At 44.4% G+C, this 24,389-nt stretch overlaps 1 protein-coding gene across 1 annotated transcript in view; it reads right to left on the bottom strand.

The window, feature by feature from the left end:
* TLX2 (T cell leukemia homeobox 2) overlaps window positions 1-24,157 on the bottom strand; it is a 30,105-nt gene extending 5,948 nt beyond the window's left edge. The window contains exons 1-2 of the mRNA XM_073612218.1: window positions 20,838-24,157; window positions 6,717-6,954 (exon numbers count right to left, since the gene is read on the bottom strand). Of these exons, the coding sequence (XP_073468319.1) occupies window positions 6,717-6,954; window positions 20,838-21,228 (629 nt within the window). The 5' untranslated portion in view covers window positions 21,229-24,157. The remainder of the gene's footprint in view (window positions 1-6,716; window positions 6,955-20,837) is intronic.
* Window positions 24,158-24,389: the final 232 nt, after the last annotated feature.

Raw genomic sequence — 24,389 nt, 5'->3', positions numbered from 1 at the left:
TTTCAGGTGATGAGAGTGTGGTAGAGGTTATGAAACGAGTTCCCACCCCTATAAAGGTGGCGACCATTAATGTCACCAGCATTAAATCTGCAAGAGCTTGTGATATTACTGTCTTATTTTTGCTCAGCGAGTTTGATGCCGAGATATTATTTTTGCAAGAGACCTGGCTCAATACTTTGGCCGATGTCCATCTAGCAAAAAGGGAGTGGAGATGCGGTCCCTCCTTTTGGTCTCTTGCGACTGAACCTTGCAGCAGAGTTGCGGTCCTTTTTTAAATCAATATGGTAACGTGCCGACGGGTAATTGAGGTAGAAATGGGGAGATGCATGGTCTTGGACGTCTCTGTTAGGAGGCAGGACCTGCACCTTCACAAAGATCACGCCCTTCCTTTTTATGTCCCAGCAGGTTGTCTTTGGAGGTGACTTTAACTCCATAGTTAGGCCTGAAGACAGGAGAGGCTCCATAGACAGGCTGGGTTACGATAGCGTTTTTCCTAGCGATATGGTGAGACAAGCAGGCCTGGTAGATGTGAATATTAAGCACTGGTTGGCTTGGCCAATCCCCAGACGACGTCCCATCGTGACGAAACGCGTAGGGAGGAGCCTACGACGTCACCACGTCCGTTCTCGTGTTGGGCTTTACACGAACCTAGGAAGCGGAGGCAGCAGACGGAGACGCCGATTCTCGTTGACATTACGGATTTTGCTGTTTATTCATCGATTTCCTGTAAGTGCATTTCCTTTTTAATAAATTGATTGTTCGGACTTATTACGCTATGGATTGTCCTCTTGTCTTTCATTCCTGAGAACCATCTGCTGCTTACGGGTACCTTATGCCAAGGTTGTGGGGAGACCCAATTCCCTGTGCTGTGTATGACTGCCGTAATAGCAGTCACCAGGATCTGGTAAGCGCATCTGATATTCCACCTTGGGTGTGAAGAGACACAGAAGTTTTCTCCACCTGCATCTTTATCTCCTTTTTTGGCACTTTTTGGCACTCTCTCTTTTCAATCACGGACTTTTTATTTAGTTTGTGGATTCTGATTTTTGGGATGACTTCACTTTTATACATATATTTATTCACATTTGGTATTTATTAATTTTCTTTGGATATTAGTGTATATTCCTACGTTTATTTATTTCAAATTGTATTTATATTCATATTTATTTAGTGTGTTTATTCATATGTTTTAGCGCCGCATCCTTTTTATATTATTAATATTAAGCACTGCCCTGCCAGCACGGGATTCACATTTCAGAGAGGGAATAGTCAGAGTAGAATAGATAGGTTTTTTTAAAGGAGAACTCTGCTTTCTCGGCTCCTGAGTTGAGGGCGGTGGAGTTCTCTGACCACTGTATGCTGTCTGTGACTCAGAATGCCTCGGACAGGGGTACCTGGAAACTGAATTCGGCTCTCCTGGAACCTGGTAAGACAATCCTTTTTTAGGATTTTTTCAGGCACAGGTTTCTATTCTGGACTTTTGCAGTAGTAAGTTAGAGTGGTGGGAGCTTGTTAAACAAAGGGCGATTGGACTTTTCAAGGCCATAAGTAAGAAGAAGCAGCTTGGTATGTACATTGAAAAGAAAAAAAGGCACCTCTAAGTGCAGAAGTAAAACTTTATACTCCCAGAAGGGTTAAAAACATTTACAAAAGGGTAGATGGATTGGATTACATCATATTAGTAATATGGCAGGTGGCCCGGCGTTCTGGTAGTCCCAAGGAGTCTCAGGGATATCCGGAGGTGTAATTCTATGGTAACATATTCTGGAGTGGCCGACAGATGGAAGCCACAACTCTCCTCAACATGCAATGGAACAGCTAATTGGTTCCTTCTTCAAACAATGCGTCATTGCTTAAAGAAGGAACCAATTAGCTGTTCCGAAACGCATCGCATGTTGATGACATCACTTCCGGTTTGCTGTTCACGCTGGTTGTTGGTCCCTTCCCGTTGACGTAACTTCCTGGATTCGGATTCCATGATGTCTCAGACAGCCTAGCTGTCTTCCCAGTATCCAGGAGAGTTGTGGCTTCCATCTGTCGGCCACTTCAGAATATGTTGCCAGGGGAGATCTCTGAGGTGAAGCTTCTTCTTAAGAAGTGTCAATACGACCAGCATGCCTCCTTGGTTCTGGAGAGGGATTATGGGAAATATCACTCGCCTAATCCTTACCAGAACTGTAAGCAAGGCATAGCAGTAAGATGGTCATAGGCCTGAAGGATAGTACGGGTTTCCTGGTGAAGTCCAGATCAGGGATCCTGGAGATCTTCAGGTCATATAACGCAGACCTTCTGGGAAGAAAGAATGTTAGTGGGGACAGGATGGAAAGCTTTCTGGACTCTACTCCAGGATTGGGAAATGATATGTTGCCTTTGATGGATTTGACAGAACCAATTTCAGTGGATGAGGTAGTTCATGCTATAGAGAAGCTGGCTACCAAAAAAACGTGTGGGCCAGATGGGTTGACAGCTGAGTTTTTACAGGTGTTTAAGTCCATTCTGGCTCCCTTTTTAGCAGAGCTTTATAACAGCTGTCTAGAAGAGAGTTCGCGCCCTCCCTCCATGAGGCAATCCGCTGTGATTTTTTTTGTCAAAAGGTAAAGACCCCTCAATGATTGAGAACTGGCGCCCCATCCATCTTCTCAATTTTGATAGAAAGATCTTGGCGAAGATTCTTTTTTGGCGCTTGTCGTCAGTTGCAGGCGATTTTATTATCCAATCATCAGCACTGCTCGGTAGAAGTACCTTTTCAGCAGTTTTAGCTGTCCGGGAGGCTTTGGAACGATGCAGGGCTGCTGGATGGAGAAAGTACATGTTGGCATTGGATCAAGCGAACACTTTTGATTGAGTTAATCATGAGTACCTGTATTTGCTACTTGGTAGATGCGGCCTGCAGGGGAGGTTTATAGATTGTCTGAAAACATTAGATAGAGGCGCTGAGAGCCTCCCACCTGTTAATGGTTGGGTTGGACGGCCTTTTGAGGTTGGCTCTGGTGTGCGCCAGGGGTGTCCTATGAGCCCCCTGTTATATGTATTCGCAATTGACCCCTTCATAAGAAGGCTAGAGAATGGATCTTTGTGCGGGGTGCCTTTGGGCATTGCTGGTGTGCCGCCTTTGAAGGTCATGGCCTATGCCGATGATGTGTCTGTTATTGTCTCTGGGATGGAGGAGGCGCTGGAAGTGGTCTCTGTCATAGAGCACCTCCTGCTTCTGGCTCTAAAGTCAACCATGAAAAGATTGAAGTTTTCAGGGTGGGTGAGGAGGCTGAAAGCTTCGAACTTCCGGATGCCTTCCCAGAGCCCCAGCAGGAAATTAAAGTGTTGGGCATCAAATTTGGTCCTGGTGACTATGGTCATCGAAATTGGGAAAGCAGGCTGGTGGGTGCCAATGCCAAAGTAGCAAGTTGGAAGAAATGGAAGCTTTCCTTAAGGGAGAGGGTTGACTTGATCAAAACGTACCTGGGCCCAATCTTTTTTTATGCCAGCCTAGTTTGTATCTTGCTGGAATCTCTCTATGCAAGGGTGTACAGCTGTTTTTTCCAACTGTTATGGGGAAATAGACTGAACCTGATCAAGCGCAATGTTACTTACCTGTCCAGGTGGAAGGGTGGCCTAGGAATGGTTAGTTTTCTTTTCTCTGCTCTTCTTAAAGTACAATCTTGGTAATATGTTAGCAGAGACCCCGCCTGGCATGGGTGGGTATTTTTCAATCTTGGTTTAGGCCTTTTCTGCGATGCTGGGAAGATGGCTGAGAGTCCAACATGGCATGCTCCCGGCTAATGTTGCCCTGTGTCTGAGAATACTTCGGCAGTGGCAGGTGACAGTGGAGGATATCAAGTCCCTCCCCAGGAAGCTTCTGGAGAAGAGGATTTTGGGCTCTGCTTTCAGTGTGTCACTGGCCTTTAGCGATTACTCAGGCTCCGTAATGAGGGAGGGGTTGCGTTTATTCAATTTGGAAAGAATCTCTTTGAAGTCTAGGGATCAAGCCTGGCTCACTTTTCATGGAAGGCTCTATGTGAGAGGGAACCTGAAGCATCACCCTGTGGATGATCAAGATTATCCTAGATTGGAGTGTGTTGGTAAAGTGGAGTCTATGGACCACCTTTTGCTCCAGTGTCCCTTTAACATAGAGGTGTATAAAAGGGTGGGGAGGGCTCTAGGCACCCCCTTTCTCTATTGCATGAGCAATGTGGAGTGGGTGTACGGGGCATTCCCGACTCGCAGGGATTTTGATTTGGATACACTTTTTCTAGTTGGTTCTTTCACGTCCTTAGATTTTGTTGGTTAGTATCTTCTTTTTGAAGAAGGACTGCATGCATAATGGGTGCGGGTTTGTTTCTTGACCTTGCAGGTTTGTCTGATGTAGTGGTGTGGAGTCTTGCTAAGATTATTTTCCCCAGTAATGACATGATTATCGATGACAGTTTTGATTTTGCTGTGAAGCCATTCTTTGTTTGAGAGCATATCTTGCTATATATTTTTTTCCTTTTCATGTAAATATGTACAGTGCCTTGCAAAAGTATTCACCCCCTTGCCATTTCTTGTGTTTTGTTGCCTCACAACCTGGAATTAACATGGATTGTTTGAGGATTTGCATCATTTCATTTACAGAACACGCCCACAACTTTGAAGATTTTTTTTTTTTATTGTGAAGCAAGCAACAAATAGGACAAAATAACAGAAAAAGTCAATGTGCATAACTATTCACCCCCCTAAAGTCAATACTTTGTAGAGACACCTTTTGCGGCTATCACAGCTCCAAGTCGCTTTGGATAAGTCTCTATGATCTTGCCACATCTTACCACTGGGATTTTTGCCCATTCCTCTTTGCAAAACTGCTCCAGCTCCTTCAAGTTAGATGGTTTTGTGCTTGTGAACAGCAATCTTTAAGTCTGACCACAGATTTTCTATTGGATTGAGGTCTGGGCTTTGACTAGGCCATTCCAACACATTTCCATGTTTCCCCTTAAACCACTCAAGTGTTGCTTTAGCAGTGTGTTTGGGGTCATTGTCCTGCTGGAAGGTGAACCTTCGTCCTAGCCTCAAATCACACACACAGAGTGCTACACGTTCTGCTCAAGAATATCCCTGTATTTAGCACCATCCATCCTTCCAAAAATATCCCCAAGCATGATGCTGCCACCAACATGTTTCACAGTGGGGATGGTGTTCTTTGGGTGATGTGATGTGTTGGGTTTGCCCCAGATATAGCGTTTTCTTTGATGGCCAAAAAGTTGAATTTTAGTCTCATCAGACCAGAGCACCTTCCTCCATACATTTTGGGAGTCTCCCACATGCCTTTTCGCAAACTCAAAACGTGCCATTTTGTTTTTTACTGAAAGTAATGGATTTCTTCTGGCCACTCTGCCATAAAGCCCAACTCTATGGAGCGTACGGCTTATTGTCGTCCTATGTACAGATACTCCAGTCTCTGCTGTGGAACTCTGCAGCTCCTCCAGGGTTACCTTAGATCTCTGTGCTGCCTCTCTGATTAATGCCCTCCTTGCCTGCTCTGAGAAAGTCAATGAGTTTTGGTGTGCGGCCGTCTCTTTGCAGGTTTGCTGTTGTGCCATGTTCTTTCCATTTGGTTATGATAGATTTGATGGTGCTCCTACGGATCATCAAAGATTTGGATATTTTTTTATAACCTAACCCTGACTTGTACTTCTCAACAACATTGTCCCTTGCTTGTTTGGAGAGTTCCTTGGTCTTCATGGCAGTGTTTGGTTAGTGGTGCCTCTTGCTTAGGTGTTGCCGCCTCTGGGGCCTTTCACAAAGGTGTGTCTATGTAATGACAGATCATGTGACACTTAGATTGCACACAAGTGGACATCTTTTCACTAATTATGTGACTTCTGAAGGTAATTGGTTGCACCAGAGATTTTTATGGGCTTCATAACAAAGGGGGGTGAATACATACGCACATGCCAATTATCTGTTTTTTATTTTTGAAAAATAGTTTTATGTATATATTTTTCTAATTTTACTTCACCAACTTAGACTATTGTGTTCTGATCATCACATATAATTCAGATTAAAAAACACATTGAACTAAAGGCTGTAATGTAACAAAATAGGTAAAAAGCCAAGGGGGGTGAATACTTTTGCAAGGCACTGAGAGAGAGAGAGAGAGAGAGATAGAGAGAGAGAGAGAGATTTTATGCTTATTGATTGCAAGTGTTTTAATAAAAAAAATTGGAAAGAAAGACCCTTTACATTGGTGGTCAGTGGTGATGGGCCCCCTTACATTGGCATTTAGAGCAGAAGGGCCCCCTTACACTGGTGGTCATTAGTAAATTAGTAATATTTATGTTGGTGGTCAGTCAATAATATCCCACTTACATTGATGGCACTTATCTTAGAGGAGGGGTTCAGTAGGCCCCTCAGCTCTGACTCGGGACTGGATCCATTCAGGAAGCATTGGAGGTGGGGGTTGGGGCAATCTAATACTGCCTACTGCTCAAGGAACCCTTAGCTACTTCTAAGAACACCGGAGTCTCACATCGGTCTGATAGAGTCTGGTCCATGAACTTCATTGTACTTCTGCTGACCTCTCTGTCTAGGTGGCAATAATACCGGAGGGAATTTACCCCGCCCCATGTGTCCCCATCTCAGGGAGTGTAGCCGGCTTACACCCCCCCCACATGTTTCCCATCTTAGGGAGTTTGGACAGCTCACCTCTGCCCCATGTGTCCCCAGTTTGAGTTTAGACAACTCACCTCCACTTGGTGCGTCGGTTCTGGAACCAGGTCTTAACCTGAGAGTCACTCATGCGCAGAGATTTTGCCAGTGAAGCCCTTTCAGCTGATGCCAGATATTTCTGGCGGTGAAATCTCTTCTCCAGCTCACAGATCTGGAGCCGGCTGAAGGAGGTTCGAGGTTTCTTCCTCTTCGGGGGTGTCCGGTTCTGGTATGGATGTCCAATCCGACGAGACACTGAGAATGGTGGAAGAGTAGCTGGAACCAAGACAGACAAAACTGGGGTTAATAAGGAGCCTCTATCATTTCTCAACAGACAGCTGTACACCCCCTTCAACATCCCTCCATCTCCTCTCCAATGTACTCCTCACAGATATGGAGAACCCTGTGGGGGTCTGAGCTGACTACAGGCTGGAATATGGTGGGCTCTGGTGGTGTCACCAGTGAGGTGAGATGCTACTGGAATCTGTGCAGCTGGAGCTACAACAGACAGCTGTACACCACCCTCATCATCCCTCCACCTCCTCTCCAATGTACTTGTAACACTGTGCCTAGGGATGGGCCGATCAACCCCCTGTTCGGTTTGCACCAGGACTTTTCAACATTGCGAAAGTTCGGAACCAAATAACGAACCCCATTGAAGTACAGTATATGGGACCCGAACTGGAAAAATCAAAAATGCCCAATTTGAAGGGTTATATGAAAGTAATTGGGCATACAATGGTTATGGGGGTCTGAGTACTGCCGTGGGGCACATGTATCAATGAAAAAAAGTTTGCAAAAAACATAATGTTTAAATGAGCTGTGATTTTCTGGATGCTTAAAGCGAAAGCATAAAAATTTAAAATTCCTTTCAAAATAGTGCCGGGGGGGGGGTCTCCTTAGTCTACCTGTAAAGTTGCACATCTCTACTGTGTGTAGAACCTGTTGCAGCAATAATTGCATCTATAAAGCCAAAAAAAAGACATTTTCCCTGCAAACTTTCTTTATTTTGTAAGCAATGGCTTAGGGCGCCAGTCTGTATGATGAGGCCACAATGTAGTGCACTTGGAACAAGATCAGAGAATTTTTGGATAAATTCTGGTGTCTCTTCGACAGACTTAGAATAGAAGTAACAGGTATGGAAAAATTGGTCTTTGGGTGTCAGTGACGCCTTCCCACCGTAACCCTATAAGAGGTACTCTTGATGAAAGGAAGACTTGGCCTTGCTGTCAAAAATTGCAATGATATGCACCTGTCAAACAGCGGAAAAAATGGTTTTTGGGTCTTAATTGTGCCCATGAAACCTACACTAAAAAAATCTTCCAGATGAAATCAACACCCACAATGCTAGACAGTCTAGATGTCCTGCAGAGATTCCACATCCCAAAAACACTCAATCAGCGACATCGGCATCAGGGGCTTCATAGTTTCTGTTGATCCAGGACTGATTCATTTTGATAAATGTCAGACGGTCCACAGAGTCTATGGACAGACACGTTCTACCATCAGTAACAAAACCTCCAGCAGCACTGAATGCCCATCCGGAAAGCACACTGGATGCAGGGCAGCCCAGCAGCTCAGTTGCATACTGGGCAAGTTCTGACCAGTGGTCTATTCTTATGACCCAGTAAGCCAGTGGATCATCGACTGGAAAGCTCTCCAACTCTATTTTCGCCCCTAGATAATCATCCACCATATGATGCAGATACTGCCAATGGGATGTGGAAGCTGACAGCCCTGGGCGGTGAGGACTAAAAAAATTGTGAAATGCATTACTTAGGTGGCCGCCTTCTCCACTGCTCCTCTCTTGACCAACAGAAGCCTCAAAACTAAGTTTTCCAAGACATTGTAACATACCAGAGTCGGGAAAAGCATTAGATAAACTCCTCTTTAATGTGCCCTCAAGTGATTTCATCTTCTGCACCCTCTGTGGGGACGGGATGAGTTCTGAGACTTTCCCCTTATAATGGTGGTCAATAGTGATCTTTCTCCTTTACGCCGCGTATTCTTAGGTCCTTTTGCAGGCTTTGAAGCAAGAGGGAGCCCATGCACTGCTAATTTGCAGGGGCATGAAAAGCAGACTCCTCGGGTCACTGAGGGTTACAGTATCTGGAACTGCCTCTTTCCAGCCACGTACTACTACCAAGGGTTCTACAGATGGAAAACCATCTCTTACTCTTTGTCCTATGTCTTCCTCTGCTTCAATGTCTCCAAAACTGTCAGAATCCTCCTCCTCCTCTCTCCTCTTGTGTGTTCTGTGGCATAGGAACAATGGTGTCTGCATGAAGTGGGCCTTAAGAGGAAAGGAAGTCCTCCTCTTCTTCCCGCTGCTAGGCCTCAAGTGCCTTGTCCATAATGCCACGCAGAGTCTGCTCCAGCAGAAACACAACAGGGATTGTGTCACTGATGTATGCATTGTCACGGCTCACCATCCTTGAGGCCTCCTCAAATGCTGACAGTACAGTGCATGCATCCTTTATGAGCAGCCAATGGCATGGGAAAAAAATCCGAGCCGGCCTGAGCCTGTTGTTGTGCCATACTCACACAGGTACTCGTTGACAACGGTCTGTTGCATGTGCAGCAGCTGCAGCATTGCCAAAATTGAGTTCCACCTGGTGGGCATGTCACAAATCAGGCGGTTTACGGACAGGTTGAATTCCCGCTGAATTTCAGCCAACCGAGCATTAGCTGTCTATGACCGCCTAAAATGGCTACAGACTCTTCTGGCCTGCTTTAGTAGATCTTCCAACCCTGGGTACCTATTTAGGAATGCTGCACAACCAAATTGAGGACATGTGCCAAGCATGGCACGTGTCAACTTTCCCTGTCTAAGGCCGGACAGGAGGTTTGTGCCATTATCGCATACCACCATTCCTGGCTCCAGCTGACGTGGCATGACCCACCTCTGGGTCTGTCCCTGCAGAGCTGCAAGAATCTCTGCTCCCATGTGGTTCCTGTCCCCTAGACACGCCAACTGAGGAACTGCATGGCACCTTTTAGCCTGACTCATTGAATAGCCCTTTGAATGCTTAGGGGGTACTTGTGGTTCATAGGACAATTCAGCAGAGGAGGAGGAGGGGGTAGAGCTGACAAATCTCACATCATCATCATCACTAGCTGCATGGAGACATGGGGGCACAACAAGCTGCAGCACTGAGCCCTGTCTTGCATCCTTCCGAGTTGCAAACAGAGTTACCCAGTGTGTTGTGAATGGAATATATCACCCCTGACCATGCTTGCTGTGCCACGTGTCAGCAGTAAAGGCTGACTGCCTTGCTCAACAATGTCACAACATTGCCTGCGGCTGACTGCCTTGCCCAACGATGCGACAGAATTGCCTTCCACATGATGGTAGAGAGATGGAATGGCCTTATTTGACAAGAAATAGTGACTGGGAACCTGCCATTGTGGTACAGCACATTCTGCAAATTCACAGAAGGGGGCAGAATCCACCAGACGGAAAGGAAGAGGTTGTAGAGCCAGCAGCTTTGGCAAGCTTGCATTTAGACGCTGGGCATGTGGGTGGCAGTGACTTTTTTTTTTTCACTGCAGCAGATGGGGCAGAGAAATTTGCTGGCTATAGTCTACAGCTGGTGGTGTGTTGCTGGCAGATGTGCTGCAAGGACCTGGGACACCCTGCACTATACCATCATCCCTGTCAGTGGAGGCTGCTGAGAGGTTATGGGGTATACCAGGGACAGACTGAGGAGGAACAGAATTGTGTCACTTTTGTGTGGCTTTCAGGTCTTGCCAATGGCCTGAGTGGTGGGAGGTCAAATGCCTTGTCAAGCATGTGGTACCCAAATGGTTGCTGTTTTTGCCAAGCCTGATGTGCTTGAGACAAATTTTGCAAATTGCAACAGTGCGATCAGCTGCACATGTACTAAAAAAGGCCCAGACAGCTGAGCTATGGGAAGTGGGCCGTGAGATAACAGCTCCACAATGTGATGGAATAGGGTGGCTGCTCTCTACTCTTCCATGATGGCTGCCTCGTTGGGGTTGTGCCTCACCCTCACTTTCCTCCTTTGGTCTATCCAGCACCCAAGTCACATCATCATCATCATCATCCATCATCATCCATCATCATCATCAATATCATCAATATCATCTCCTCCATCCTCATTATCTCTGGAGACAACATGGCAATACCCTGCGGCTGGAGGAACATGAATGCCAATTTGTGTACCAGTGTTCTCCCCTCTCTGTAGGCTCATGGTCCTGCCTTCTTCAACCTCAGAACCAACATCTGAATCGAGTAATGGCTGTGCATTGTCAAGGGGTAAGTGGCTGACACTGTGTTCAAATAACTCTGCTGACTTCTCCATGCCTGATGTTGGGGCTATGGCAGGAATAGCTGTGGACAAGGAGGCAGGTTTGGCCACTCTGCCCTCTGAAGTGGACTGTGCACTAGTCTCTGCTTGGGTGACGGAGGATGAGGATGGTTTAGTAAGCCAGTCCACCACCTCCTCTGCATGCTGATGCAAACTCACTAAACAGAGAAAATGATGCCCTGCCTGAGGACTGAGCACATCCACCTTTGCCTGTGGACATCTCCCTCACCTTGTCCTACCAGACATGATGGGGGGAGGGACTCTTATTAACAAAATGTAATAAAGATGTGGAAATGTGTACGTAGATGCACTTTAATCAATGGAAAGTGGTGTTTGGTGCACTTTAACTTGAGTAGTCACTATACAGACACACTTCATTGATACACTATAATATACTGCAGTAAAAATGCACTGACGCACTGCAATATACTGCATCAAACATGCAGTAACACACATAAATATACTGCGAGAAATGGAAGATAACACACTCAAATATGCAGTGTTAAACTTGCAGTAATGCACTGAAATATAAAACGTGCATGATGTAACGCACAGAATTATACTGCCTTAAACTTGCAGTAACACACTGAACTATACTGCGCTAAACGGAAGGTGTGATGGGAGTCACTTTGGGTGGGGGGGGGGCTGGGTTACATCCATCACAGAAAGTAACGCACTGAAATATACGGTGTTAAACATGCACTAACACACAGAACTATATGGCGTTAAACTTGCAGTAACGCACTGAAATATACAGTGTTAAACTTGCAGTAATGCACTGAAGTATACTACATTAAACGTGCACTAATGCACGGAAATATACTGCGTTAAACGTGCACTAATGCACAGAAATATACTGCGTTAAATGGCACATAATGCACTGAAATATATGGCGTTAAACTTGTAGTAATGCACTGAAATACACAGCATTATATTTGCATTATTGCACTGAACTATACTGCGTTAAACGTGAACTAACGCACAGAAATATAGTGCATTAAATGGCACAGAATGCACTGAAATTTATGGCGTTAAACTTGCAGTAACGCATATACTGCGTTAAACGGCATGTAACTCACTGAAATATATGGCATTAAACGGAACGTAATTCACTGAAATATACGGCATTAAACTTTCAGTAACACACAGAACTATATGGCGTTAAACTTGCAGTAACGCAATTAAATATACGGTGTTAAACTTGCAGTAACACACTGAAATTTATGGCATTAAACTTGAAGTAACACACTGAAATATACTGCCATAAACATGCACTAACTCACAGAAATATACTGCATTAAATGACACGTAAGGCATTGAAATAAACAGCGTTAAACTTGTAGTAACGTACTGAAGTATATTGCGTTAAACATGCACTAATGCACAGAAATATACTGTGTTAAATAGCACATAACGCACTGAAATATATGGCGTTAAACTTCCAGTAATGCACTGAAATACACAGCATTATACTTACAGTAACGCACTGAACTATACCGCGTTAAACTTGCAGTAACGCACAGAAATATACTGCGTTAAACAGCACGTAACGCACTGAAATATATGGCAATAAACTTGCAGTAATGCACTAAAATATACTGCATTAAACGGCATGTAATTCACTGAAATATACGGCTTTAAACTTGCAGTAACGCACAGAAATATATGGCGTTAAACTTGCAGTAATGCAATTAAATATACGGTGTTAAACTTGCAGTAACTCACTGAAATTTATGGCATTAAACTTGAAATAACACACTGAAATATACTGCATTAAACGTGCACTAACTCACAGAAATATACTGCATTAAATGACACGTAACGCACTGAAATATACAGCGTTAAACTTGCAGTAACGTACTGAACAATACTGTGTTAAACGGTCACTACACTCACACTGCCTGAACTATCCCTAGATGCACACTAAACTAATATTCTACTGACCATAGATTTAGAATAGCACACTGTCTAATAGCACTGAACAGAGCGCTGTTCTATCTCTCTCCACGCCGATTTCACATTACAAATGGCCGCTATTGAAAGAATACTTTTATAGTGTGGAGCAGGACTAAGGGCAATGAGCTATGATTGGATAAAGTCTTCATGATGGTGTCCAATCATGGCTCTGACAGTGCTCTGTGCCCTGATTGGGCAAAGCTTTCATTGCTTCAGCCAATCAGGGATTCCAATACACTGCGCGGTGGCGCGGTGCATTGTGGTTGTCGGCGGGTCGAACAAACGGACGAACACCCCGATAATTCGGGTGTTCGCCTAGTAAGCGAACAGCCAATGTTTGGCCCAAACTCATGCTCAGGGCGAATCGTTTGCCCATCCCTAATTGTTACTGTAATGCAGAACTTTATTTGATCACAAGATGGCACAAGGCCCAATACAGGAGTGCTGGGTCTTGTATGCTGCAAACTGGGTCAGGACAAGGGGTGGGCAGAAGGGGCTGCTGCCCTGAGTGCAGCATGTATTGTAGGGATGGGGTGCCACAAGTTCCTTCTACTGTAAAGCTGACAGGAGTAGTGTCAGCGGCATCACTAGCCCTGTCGGCCCATCGCTGGAAGCGGAAAGGAGAGGGGGAGGTGCAGGCTGTGCTCTCTCTCCCCCTTCCTCCTCATAAGCTTGCACATAATAAAGGGGGGGGGGAACAGTTTGGCATCTTAGCCCTGGGCACTGGATGATCTTGTTCCACGACTGGCTGCAAACAGAACTTTTCATTCAGATTAGGGGGGACTGACCTACACAGCCAAAGAGAACTTGCAAAGGGGAGGTGCATTTAAGAAGGAAAAGCCCGGAAACAGGTGTAGAGGAGAGCGAGGGACTGTACGTGAGACTGGACGAGGGGGAAAGAGCAGTGTGGATCCGCATAGGCTCAGGTGGATCAGGACGAGCTGGAAAGTTGCAAGAGTCACCAGAAAGCTGAGGAAGCAGGTTAGGGGTGACTGCGGGCGGACAGACTGGGTCATCACCATCTGCAAAGCCACATCCGTGGAGGACTAAGGGGGTCCACCAAAAAGGAAAGTCATCGCTTCACCCTGCTGCACTGGAGGACCGGGTGAGAAGGTTCCTAACCCACACAATGCTGCCCTTGTTTCAGGTGTGTTTATGGTTTCCAGGAGCTTTGAGCCAAGGACATATAACAATACAGGTCTCCACCTCCTCCATACCACATCCAACGCTGAAACCACTTACCCTTCCCTGATTCTACAATACTGCGTGCAGGATATCGCAGAGAACCCCTTCACCTACCTGCCAGGCACAACCCTGTATTTACCTAGAAATAATAGAGACCTTTCTTATAGAAATCTACTGAGCTGATCAGATCCACCTCTGGAGGGAGTCTATTCCACATTATCACAGCTCTTACTGCGAAGAACCCTTTCCGTATTTGGAGATTAAATCTTTTTTCCTCCCGAAGTAAAGAGTGTCCCCTTGTCCTCTGTGATAACCTTAAAGTGAATAACTCAACACCAAGTTCACTATATGTACCCCTTATATATTTATACATGGAGATCATATCCCCCTTATGTATTTATACATGGAGATCATATCCCCCCTTATGTATTTATACATGGTGATCATATCCCCCCTTATGTATTTATACATGGAGATCATATCCCCCCTTATGTATTTATACATGGAGATCATATACCCCTTATGTATTTATACATGGAGATCATATCCCCCTTATGTATTTATACATGGTGATCATATCCCCCCTTATGTATTTATATATGGAGATCATATCCCCCCTTATGTATTTATACATGGAGATCATATCCCCCCTTATGTATTTATACATGGAGATCATATCCCCCCTTATGTATTTATACATGAAGATCATATCCCCCCCCCTTATGTATTTATACATGGAGATCATATCCCCCTTATGTATTTATACATGAAGATCATATCCCCCCCTTATGTATTTATACATGGAGATCATATCCCCCTTATGTATTTATACATGAAGATCATATCCCCCCTTATGTATTTATACATGGAGATCATATCCCCCCCTTATGTATTTATACATGGAGATCATATCCCCCTTATGTATTTATACATGGAGATCATATCCCCCCTTATGTATTTATACATGGAGATCATATCCCCCCCTTATGTATTTATACATGGAGATCATATCCCCCTTATGTATTTATACATGGAGATCATATCCCCCCTTATGTATTTATACATGGAGATCATATCCCCCCTTATGTATTTATACATGAAGATCATATCCCCCCTTATGTATTTATACATGGAGATCATATCCCCCTTATGTATTTATACATGAAGATCATATCCCCCCTTATGTATTTATACATGGAGATCATATCCCCCCCTTATGTATTTATACATGGAGATCATATCCCCCCTTATATATTTATACATGGAGATCATATCCCCCTTATGTATTTATACATGGAGATCATATCCCCCCTTATGTATTTATACATGGAGATCATATCCCCCCTTTATGTATTTATACATGGAGATCATATCCCCCCCTTATGTATTTATACATGGAGATCATATCCCCCCTTCTTATGTATTTATATATGGAGATCATATCCCCCCTTATGTATTTATACATGGGGATTATATCCCCCCTTATGTATTTATACATGGTGATCATATCCCCCCTTATGTATTTATACATGGAGATCAAATCCCCCCCCCCTTTATGTATTTTTACATGGAGATCACATCCCCCTTATGTATTTATACATGAAGATCATATCCCCCCTTATGTATTTATACATGGAGATCATATCCCCCCCCCCCTTATGTATTTATACACGGAGATCATATCCCCCCTTATGTATTTATACATGGTGATCATATCCCCCCTTATGTATTTATACATGGAGATCAAATCCCCCCCCTTTATGTATTTATACATGGAGATCATATCCCCCTTATGTATTTATACATGGAGATCATATCCCCCCTTATGTATTTATACATGGAGATCATATCCCCCCTTATGTATTATACATGGAGATCATATCCCCCCTTATGTATTTACACATGGAGATCATATCCCCTCTTATGTATTTATGCATGGAGATCATATCCCCCCTTACGTATTTACACATGGAGATCATATCCCCTCTTATGTATTTATACATGGAGATCAAACCCCCCCCCCCTTATGTATTTATACATGGAGATCATATCCCCCCTTATGTATTTATACATGGAGATCATATCCCCCCTTATGTATTTATACACGGTGATCATATCCCCTCTTATGTATTTATACATGGAGATCATATCCCCCCTTATGTATTTATACATGGAGATCATATCCCCTTATGTATTTATACATGGAGATCATATCCCCCCTTATATATTTATACATGGAGATCATATCCCCCCTTATGTATTTATACATGGAGATCAAATACCCCCCCTTTATGTATTTATACATGGAGATCATATCCCCCCCCCTTTATGTATTTATACATGGAGATCATATCCCCCCTTATGTATTTATACATGGAGATCATATCCCCCCTTATGTATTTATACATGGAGATCATATCCCCCCTTTATGTATTTATACATGGAGATCAAATCCCCCCCTTATGTATTTATACATGGAGATCATATCCCCCCCTTATGTATTTATACACGGAGATCATATCCCCCCTTATGTATTTATACATGGAGATCAAATCCCCCCCCTTATGTATTTATACATGGAGATCATATCCCCCCCCTTATGTATTTATACATGGAGATCATATCCCCCCCTTATGTATTTATACATGGAGATCATATCCCCCCTTATGTATTTATACATGGAGATCAAATCCCCCCCTTTATGTATTTATGCATGGAGATCATATACCCCTTATGTATTTATATATGGAGATCATATCCCCCTTATGTATTTATACATGGAGATCATATCCCCCTTATGTATTTATACATGGAGATCATATCCCCCCTTATGTATTTATACATGGAGATCATATCCCCCCTTATGTATTTATACATGGAGATCATATCTCCCCTTATGTATTTATACATGGAGATCATATCCCCCTTATGTATTTATACATGGAGATCATATCCCCCCTTATGTATTTATACATGGAGATCATATCCCCCCTTATGTATTTATACATGGAGATCAAATCCCCCCTTATGTATTTATACATGGAGATCATATCCCCTCTTATGTATTTATACATGGAGATCATATCTCCCCTTATGTATTTATACATGGAGATCATATCCCCCCTTAGGTATTTATACATGGAGATCATATCCGCTCTTATATATTTATACATGGAGATCATATCCCCCCTTATGTATTTATACATAGAGATCATATCCCCCCTTAGGTATTTATACATGGAGATCATATCTGCTCTTATATATTTATACATGGAGATCATATCCCCTCTTATGTATTTATACATGGAGATCATATCTCCCCTTATGTATTTATACATGTAGATCATATCCCCCCTTATGTATTTATACATGGAGATCATATCCCCCTTATGTATTTATACATGGAGATCATATCCGCTCTTATATATTTATACATGGAGATCATATCTCCCCCTTATGTATTTATACATGGAGATCATATCCCCCTTATTCTTGTCTTCTCAGGAGAGAATAAATTCAGTTCCTCTAATCTCTCCTCATAGCTGAGCTCCTCCATGCCTCTTATCAGTTTGGTTGCCCTTCTCTGTACTTTCTCCAGTTCCCCCGATATTTTTAGGAGAACTGGAGCCCAAAACTGAACTTCATATCCCAGATGAGGTCTTACTAATGATTTGTACAGATGATGTCTCTCTCTCTGGAGTCCATACCTCTCTTATACAAGAAAGGACTTTACTCACTTTGGAAACCGCCACTTGCATGTTATTATTGAGCTTATGATCTACCAAAACCCCCAGATCCTTCCCCACCATGGACTCCCCCAGATCCTTCTCCATTATGGATCCCCCAGATCCTTCTCCTCTCCACCACTGATCCCCCCCAGATCCTCCTCCACCATGGACTCCCCCAGATCCTTCCCCACTATGGATCCCCCATATCCTTCTCCTCTCCACCACTGATCCCCCCAGATCCTTCTCCACCATGGACTCACCCAGATCCTTCCCCACTATGGATCCCCCAGATCCTTCTCCTCTCCACCACTGATCCCCCCAGATCCTTCTCCACCATGGACTCCCCCAGATCCTTCCCCACTATGGATCCCCAGATCCTTCTCCTCTCCACCACTGATCCCCCCAGATCCTTCTCCACCATGGATTCCCCCAGATCCTTCCCACTATGGATCCCCCAGATCCTTCTCACCATGGATCCCCCCAGTTGTACTCCCCACTAGTATGTATGATGCAAATTCTTAGCCCCCAAGTGCAGAACTTTACATTTATCAACATTAAACCTCATCTGCCACATAGTTGCCCAATTAGACATTAGACAGAGCATTGAGGTCGGCTTGTAATTTGGAGACATCCTGTAAGGACGTCATTCCACTGCATAGCTTAGTGTCTGCAAAGACTGAAATCCCAAACCGATATCATTTATAAATAGATTAAAGAGTAAGGCACCCCACACTGAACCTTAGGGTACCCTGCTAATAACACTGAGCCTTGGGGTACCCCACTACACTACCTTGCCCTCCTAATAACACTGAACCTTGGGGTCCTCTGACCATTTCCGACAGACCACCAATGTATGGGACATTCTTCCCACTGATCACCAATGTAAGGAACATTCTTCTCACTGATCACCAATGTAAGGAACATTCTTCTCACTGATCACCAATGTAAGGAACATTCTTCTCACTGATCACCAATGTAAGGAACATTCTTCTCACTGATCACCAATGTAAGGAACATTCTTCTCACTGATCCCAATGTAAGGAACATTCTTCTCACTGATCACCAATGTAAGGGGCATTTTCTCACTGATCATCTTCTCACTGACCACCAATGTAAGGAACATTCTTCTCAATGATCACCGATCTAAGGAACATTCTTCTCACTGATCACCAATGTAAGGAACATTCTTCTCACTGATCACCAATGTAAGGAACATTCTTCTCACTGATCACCAATGTAAGGGACATTCTTCTCACTGATCACCAATGTAAGGAACATTCTTCTCACTGATCACCAATGTAAGGAACATTCTTCTCACTGATCACCAATGTAAGGAACATTCTTCTCACTGATCACCAATGTAAGGAACATTCTTCTCACTGATCACCAATGTAAGGAACATTCTTCTCACTGATCACCAATGTAAGGAACATTCTTCTCACTGATCACCAATGTAAGGGACATTCTTCTCACTGATCACCAATGTAAGGAACATTCTTCTCACTGATCACCAATGTAAGGAGCATTCTTCTCACTGATCACCAATGTAAGGAACATTCTTCTCACTGATCACCAATGTAAGGAACATTCTTCCCACTGATCACCAATGTAAGGAACATTCTTCTCACTGATCACCAATGTAAGGAACATTCTTCTCACTGATCACCAATGTAAGGAACATTCTTCTCACTGATCACCAATGTAAGGAACATTCTTCTCACTGATCACCAATGTAAGGAACATTCTTCCACTGATCACCAATGTAAGGAACATTCTTCTCACTGATCACCAATGTAAGGAACATTCTTCTCACTGATCACCAATGTAAGGAACATTCTTCTCACTGATCACCAATGTAAGGAACATTCTTCTCACTGATCTCCAATGTAAGGAACATTCTTCTCACTGATCTCCAATGTAAGGAACATTCTTCTCACTGATCACCAATGTAAGGGACATTCTTCTCACTGATCACCAATGTAAGGAACATTCTTCTCACTGATCACCAATGTAAGGGACATTCTTCTCACTGATCACCAATGTAAGGGACATTCTTCTCACTGATCACCAATGTAAGGAGCATTCTTCTCACTGATCACTAATGTATAGAGCATTCTTCTCACCGATCACCAATGTAAGGAACATTCTTCTCACTGATCACCAATGTAAGGGACATTCTTCTCACTGATCACCAATGTAAGGGGCATTCTTCCCACTAAACACCAATGTAAGGGGCATTTTTCTCACTGATCACCAATGTAAGGAACATTCTTCTCACTGACCACCAATGTAAGGAACATTCTTCTCAATGATCACCGATCTAAGGAACATTCTTCTCACTGATCACCAATGTAAGGGGCGATAATGATAGGAAGAGGATGATAATGTCTGTGGGCTGAATGCCACGTCTACAGCAGCCTCCTGATTGACTGATCTTTGGAGAGGGAATCTATTTCTCAGACTGGATCCTCCAAGATGATTATCATTCTCCTGGGATCAGACTAGTGTGAGTGACTCCATGGACATTCCAGGGGTAGGCAACCTCGGCCCTCCAGCTGTGGTGAAACTACAAGTCCCATGAGACATTACAAGACCCTGACAATCATGCCTCTCCTAGAGGCAGAGGCATGATTGGATTTGTAGTTTCACCACAGCTGGAGTGCCAAGGTTGCCTACCCCTTAGGGACACGAATAGTCACCCAGCAGTGACCCCCAGACATGGAAGTTACATACTGTAGTCACTCAAGGTATAACAAAAACGGGTTCATTGTGGCCAACCATGCCAATCTACAACGTCTACCAAACCTTCTTGTTATGTAGCATTGTATGTGAAATATAAAACTTGTGTATCAGTTCAATCTTCCAACCACCATCTCCCATCTATGTGGTAGATTCAGGCACTTGGGATCCCCCAAAAAAAAACCTTCGCCCCCTCCCCATCCTACAGGGTCCTCCTTACCTGTGATGTGGTTCTTGGCCATCCTTCTGCTGCTTTCCATCCAGGGGAAGGTGAGTCCCGGTAGGCCGCTCATCCCCCCAATACTGGACAATGGTGAAGCCCCCTGACTGGGCCCCACCTGTGGAAGAGGCCTATGAGCTGGCACTCTTATGACTCCCGCCGGTCGCACATTGACATTCATGCTAACGTCCATCCTCATGTTGAGGCTGTAGGAAGAGTTGCCTGGGTTGTACATGGTGCAGTAGGCACTGGATCCATGGTGCTCCTGCTCCCCTGTCCGGGAATAGGGGAACCCCACAGTCTGCTCAGGGCTGTTCAGAATCTGATCAATGCCAAAGCTGATGGGTTCATGGTGGGTGCTTGTGTCTTGAGCCATCTCCAGGTGATCCATTAGTCATGAGATGCAGAACGGATGCTGGGAAAGTATGGGCTCCTTCCCGGGACTTGAGACAGGAGGTTCTGAGAAGTGACGTGACTGTTCACAAGCAGATGCTGGTTGTCAGAAGGAAAGTTTGGGACCTTGAGGCAAAAAATCAAAGTAAGAAAAACAAGGAGCTGGAAAAATGCAATGGGGCCTGGGGCACTTATGTGGGTGTGTATGCCATATAGACAGCACCTCTTATCTTGGGATGTAGTGCAGGGAGGACTAGTTATCTTGGGGTGCAGTACATAAAGACAACTGGTCTTGGGGTAAAGGTCACACTTTTTGGGGGTACCAAGCTACTTCTAGTTGGACACAGGTACTGGATAATTAGATGGAGAGGAAGTAAATCTTCTAAAGCTCATTATTATGACTTCGGAATTAAGGGGGCACTGAAAGCAGCAAAGCAATAACAGATATTGTCTCGGGGTGGAGACGGGTAAGAGAGAACATTGGAATGTTTGGGGGACACAATGTTGGGGCCTCTTAATTTGGGGAACATGTTGCGTTAAGACAGAAGATTTAGACTGGAATGGTAATAGGAGATGGAAGAACGGCTGTTTTGGGAGGTATATAAATAGTTTCTGGGTTCCAATATAAAAGAATATAATAGGGTTATGATGCAGTGTTGGAGCAATGGTTATACTGTGTGGCAGGGCTGGGGAAACCACTTAGGTCGGGGTGCAATGCTAGGGACACTAGTTAGATAGAAGTGCAGCGCTGGGGACACTATTTAGGTTGGGGGGGCAGTGCTGGGGGCACTAGATTTGATGGGTAACAGTGTTGAGGGCACTACTTAGATTCCGCTGCAGTGCTAGGGACACTACTTAGGTTGAGGTGCACTGCTAGGGTCAATTCTTAGAAAAAGGTGTAATGCTGGGGACACTACTTAGGTTGAGGTGTACTGCTAGGGTCAATTCTTAGACGGGTGTAATGCTGGGGACACTACTTAGGTTGGTATGTAATGCTGAGGACACTAATTTTAATTGTTAGGTTGAGGTGCAATATTGTGAATTTCATTTCAGTTCAGAGGCATTTGTGGTCTTGGGGTGTGGGGTCCATATCAGTGTTGAAGCAGTTTGGTGGTATTGGGGTACAGGGTAGAGGGTTTAAGCTGAGTTGCCGTGCAGTAATGGAGACGCTAGTGAAGTCTGGGTGTAGGATGTTAAAGTGAAGTGCAGAAAGGCTTGCTGAGATGAAGTTCAAAAGGTATGACTTATATTAGGGTGCAATGTAGAAGGTACCAGTTTTGTGGGGTGCAGTGCTGAAGGTACTAGTTATGTTAGGATGCTGTGTAGAAGGCACTAGCTATGTTGGGTTACAGCGTAGAAGATACTAGTAATGTTAGTGTTGAAAACACCACTTGCTTGGGTTCCTGTGGAAAAGAGGTTAGGCATCTCAGTATGGAGTGTAGAAAACACCACTTGCGTTGGGTTCCTGTGGAGAAGAGGTTAGGTATCTCAGTATGGAGTGTAGAAAACACCACTTGTGTTGGGTTCCTGTGGAGAAGAGGTTAGGTATCTCAGTATGGAGTGCAGAAAACACCACTTGTGTTGGGTTCCTGTGGAGAAGAGGTTAGGTATCTCAGTATGGAGTGTAGAAAACACCACTTGTGTTGGGTTGCTGTGGAAAAGGTTCTACGTAAATTAGGGCACAGTGTAGAAGACATTTGTATCAGGTTGTGGTGGAGAAGGGGGTAGGTATGTCAGGGCACAGTGTAGAAAGGGCCACTTCTGTTGGGTTGACTTGGAGAAAGGAGCTAGGTATGTCAGGGTGCAGTGTAGAAGACACCATTGGTGTCAGGTTGCCTTGGGGAAAGGAGTTAGGTAAGTCAAGGTGCAGTGTAGGGTAAAGTAGGAGCTACTATTTGTGTTGGGTGCAGCGTAAAAGACACCACTTGTGTTGGGTTGTGGTGGAGAAGAGGATTGGTATGTCAGGGTTCAGTGTAGAAGACAAAACTTGTGTTGGGTTGCCGTGAAGAAGGGGTTAGGTTAGATATGCCAGGGTGCAGTGTAAAGGGTATTAGCTCTGCTAGGAGGCTCAAAGTAGTAGGTACTAGTCGTATTAGGTGCAGTGTAGAAGACACTACTTGTGTCGGGTTGTGGGGAGAAAGGGTTAGGTAAGTCAGGGTGCAGTGTAGAGGGTATTAGCTCTGCTCGGATAGGTATTAGTTGTGTTGGGGTCCAGTGTAGAAGGTACTAATGAAGTCGGCGTGGAGCGTAGAAGGTACTGATTGTGTTGGGGTGTGGAGTAGTTGGTACAAGTTGTATCAGGGTGCAATATAGAACGTTCTAGTGATGTTGGGGTGCTGATGGGCTGAGAATTGTGTGCCGGGTTCCTGTGCTGTAAATTTGGGGAGTGAACAGCGGGTTCCAAATGACTCCTGAAATGGTTATGGGAGAAGGAAGTCAAAGTGGGGTAGAAGTTAGAGGGTGAGGTGATGTTTCTCTCCTTCTCAGGTCTTGTTTGTGAAAAATCCGTGTCCGGAGAGATCCGCTGTTCAGGTGATGGCTTGTTTGTGGGGGTGGAGCTCAGGTAACCTCTTGGCCAGGAGATCTTTTTGATACAATATTGGAGGGAGCCGGTATCTCATGTCTTCTTCCTTGATATAAGAGTTACCCCAAAGCTCGTCCTCTGTTCCTCCTGGGAAGTGTTTCCCCTCCAGGTCCCTCTTCCATTCTCCAATACCTGAATGATATTCTCACAAAAAGGAAAAGAAGCTCCAGCCGGGTTGTCTTTTCTTCTGCCAGGTCCAGGTCCCGTACCTCTCCTCTAGGAAGCATTAACTGGTATCCAGGACTGGTCAAGTCTTCTCCCTCCTTGTCTGGTCCTTTGATGGTGGATGGTCAGAAGATGCAGGAGGAAAGTCTGTCACCCAGCATGGGACCAGACCATCCCAGTTCTCCTATCACTGCTCCATCCTGGCAATGACACAGTCCAGACCCCTCACCAAATACAGGCCCCCACCCAGAGGCAGGCGTATCCTGACATTAACCCATTTTACTCTGCTCAGGACAGGCGGATCCCACAGGAGCTCAGAAGACTCAGGAGATACATTACAAGGTTTAGAGTTTATAGGCGAGCCACCCGGAGTTCACCTTTACTATAAATTCATGGCTGTCCACCACCAC

This window comes from Aquarana catesbeiana, linkage group LG01 (assembly GCF_042186555.1).
Source record: "Aquarana catesbeiana isolate 2022-GZ linkage group LG01, ASM4218655v1, whole genome shotgun sequence".
Taxonomy (NCBI): domain Eukaryota; kingdom Metazoa; phylum Chordata; class Amphibia; order Anura; family Ranidae; genus Aquarana; species Aquarana catesbeiana.
The sequence above is the reverse complement of the archived record's forward strand: the minus strand, read 5'-3'. Positions and strand labels throughout refer to the sequence as shown.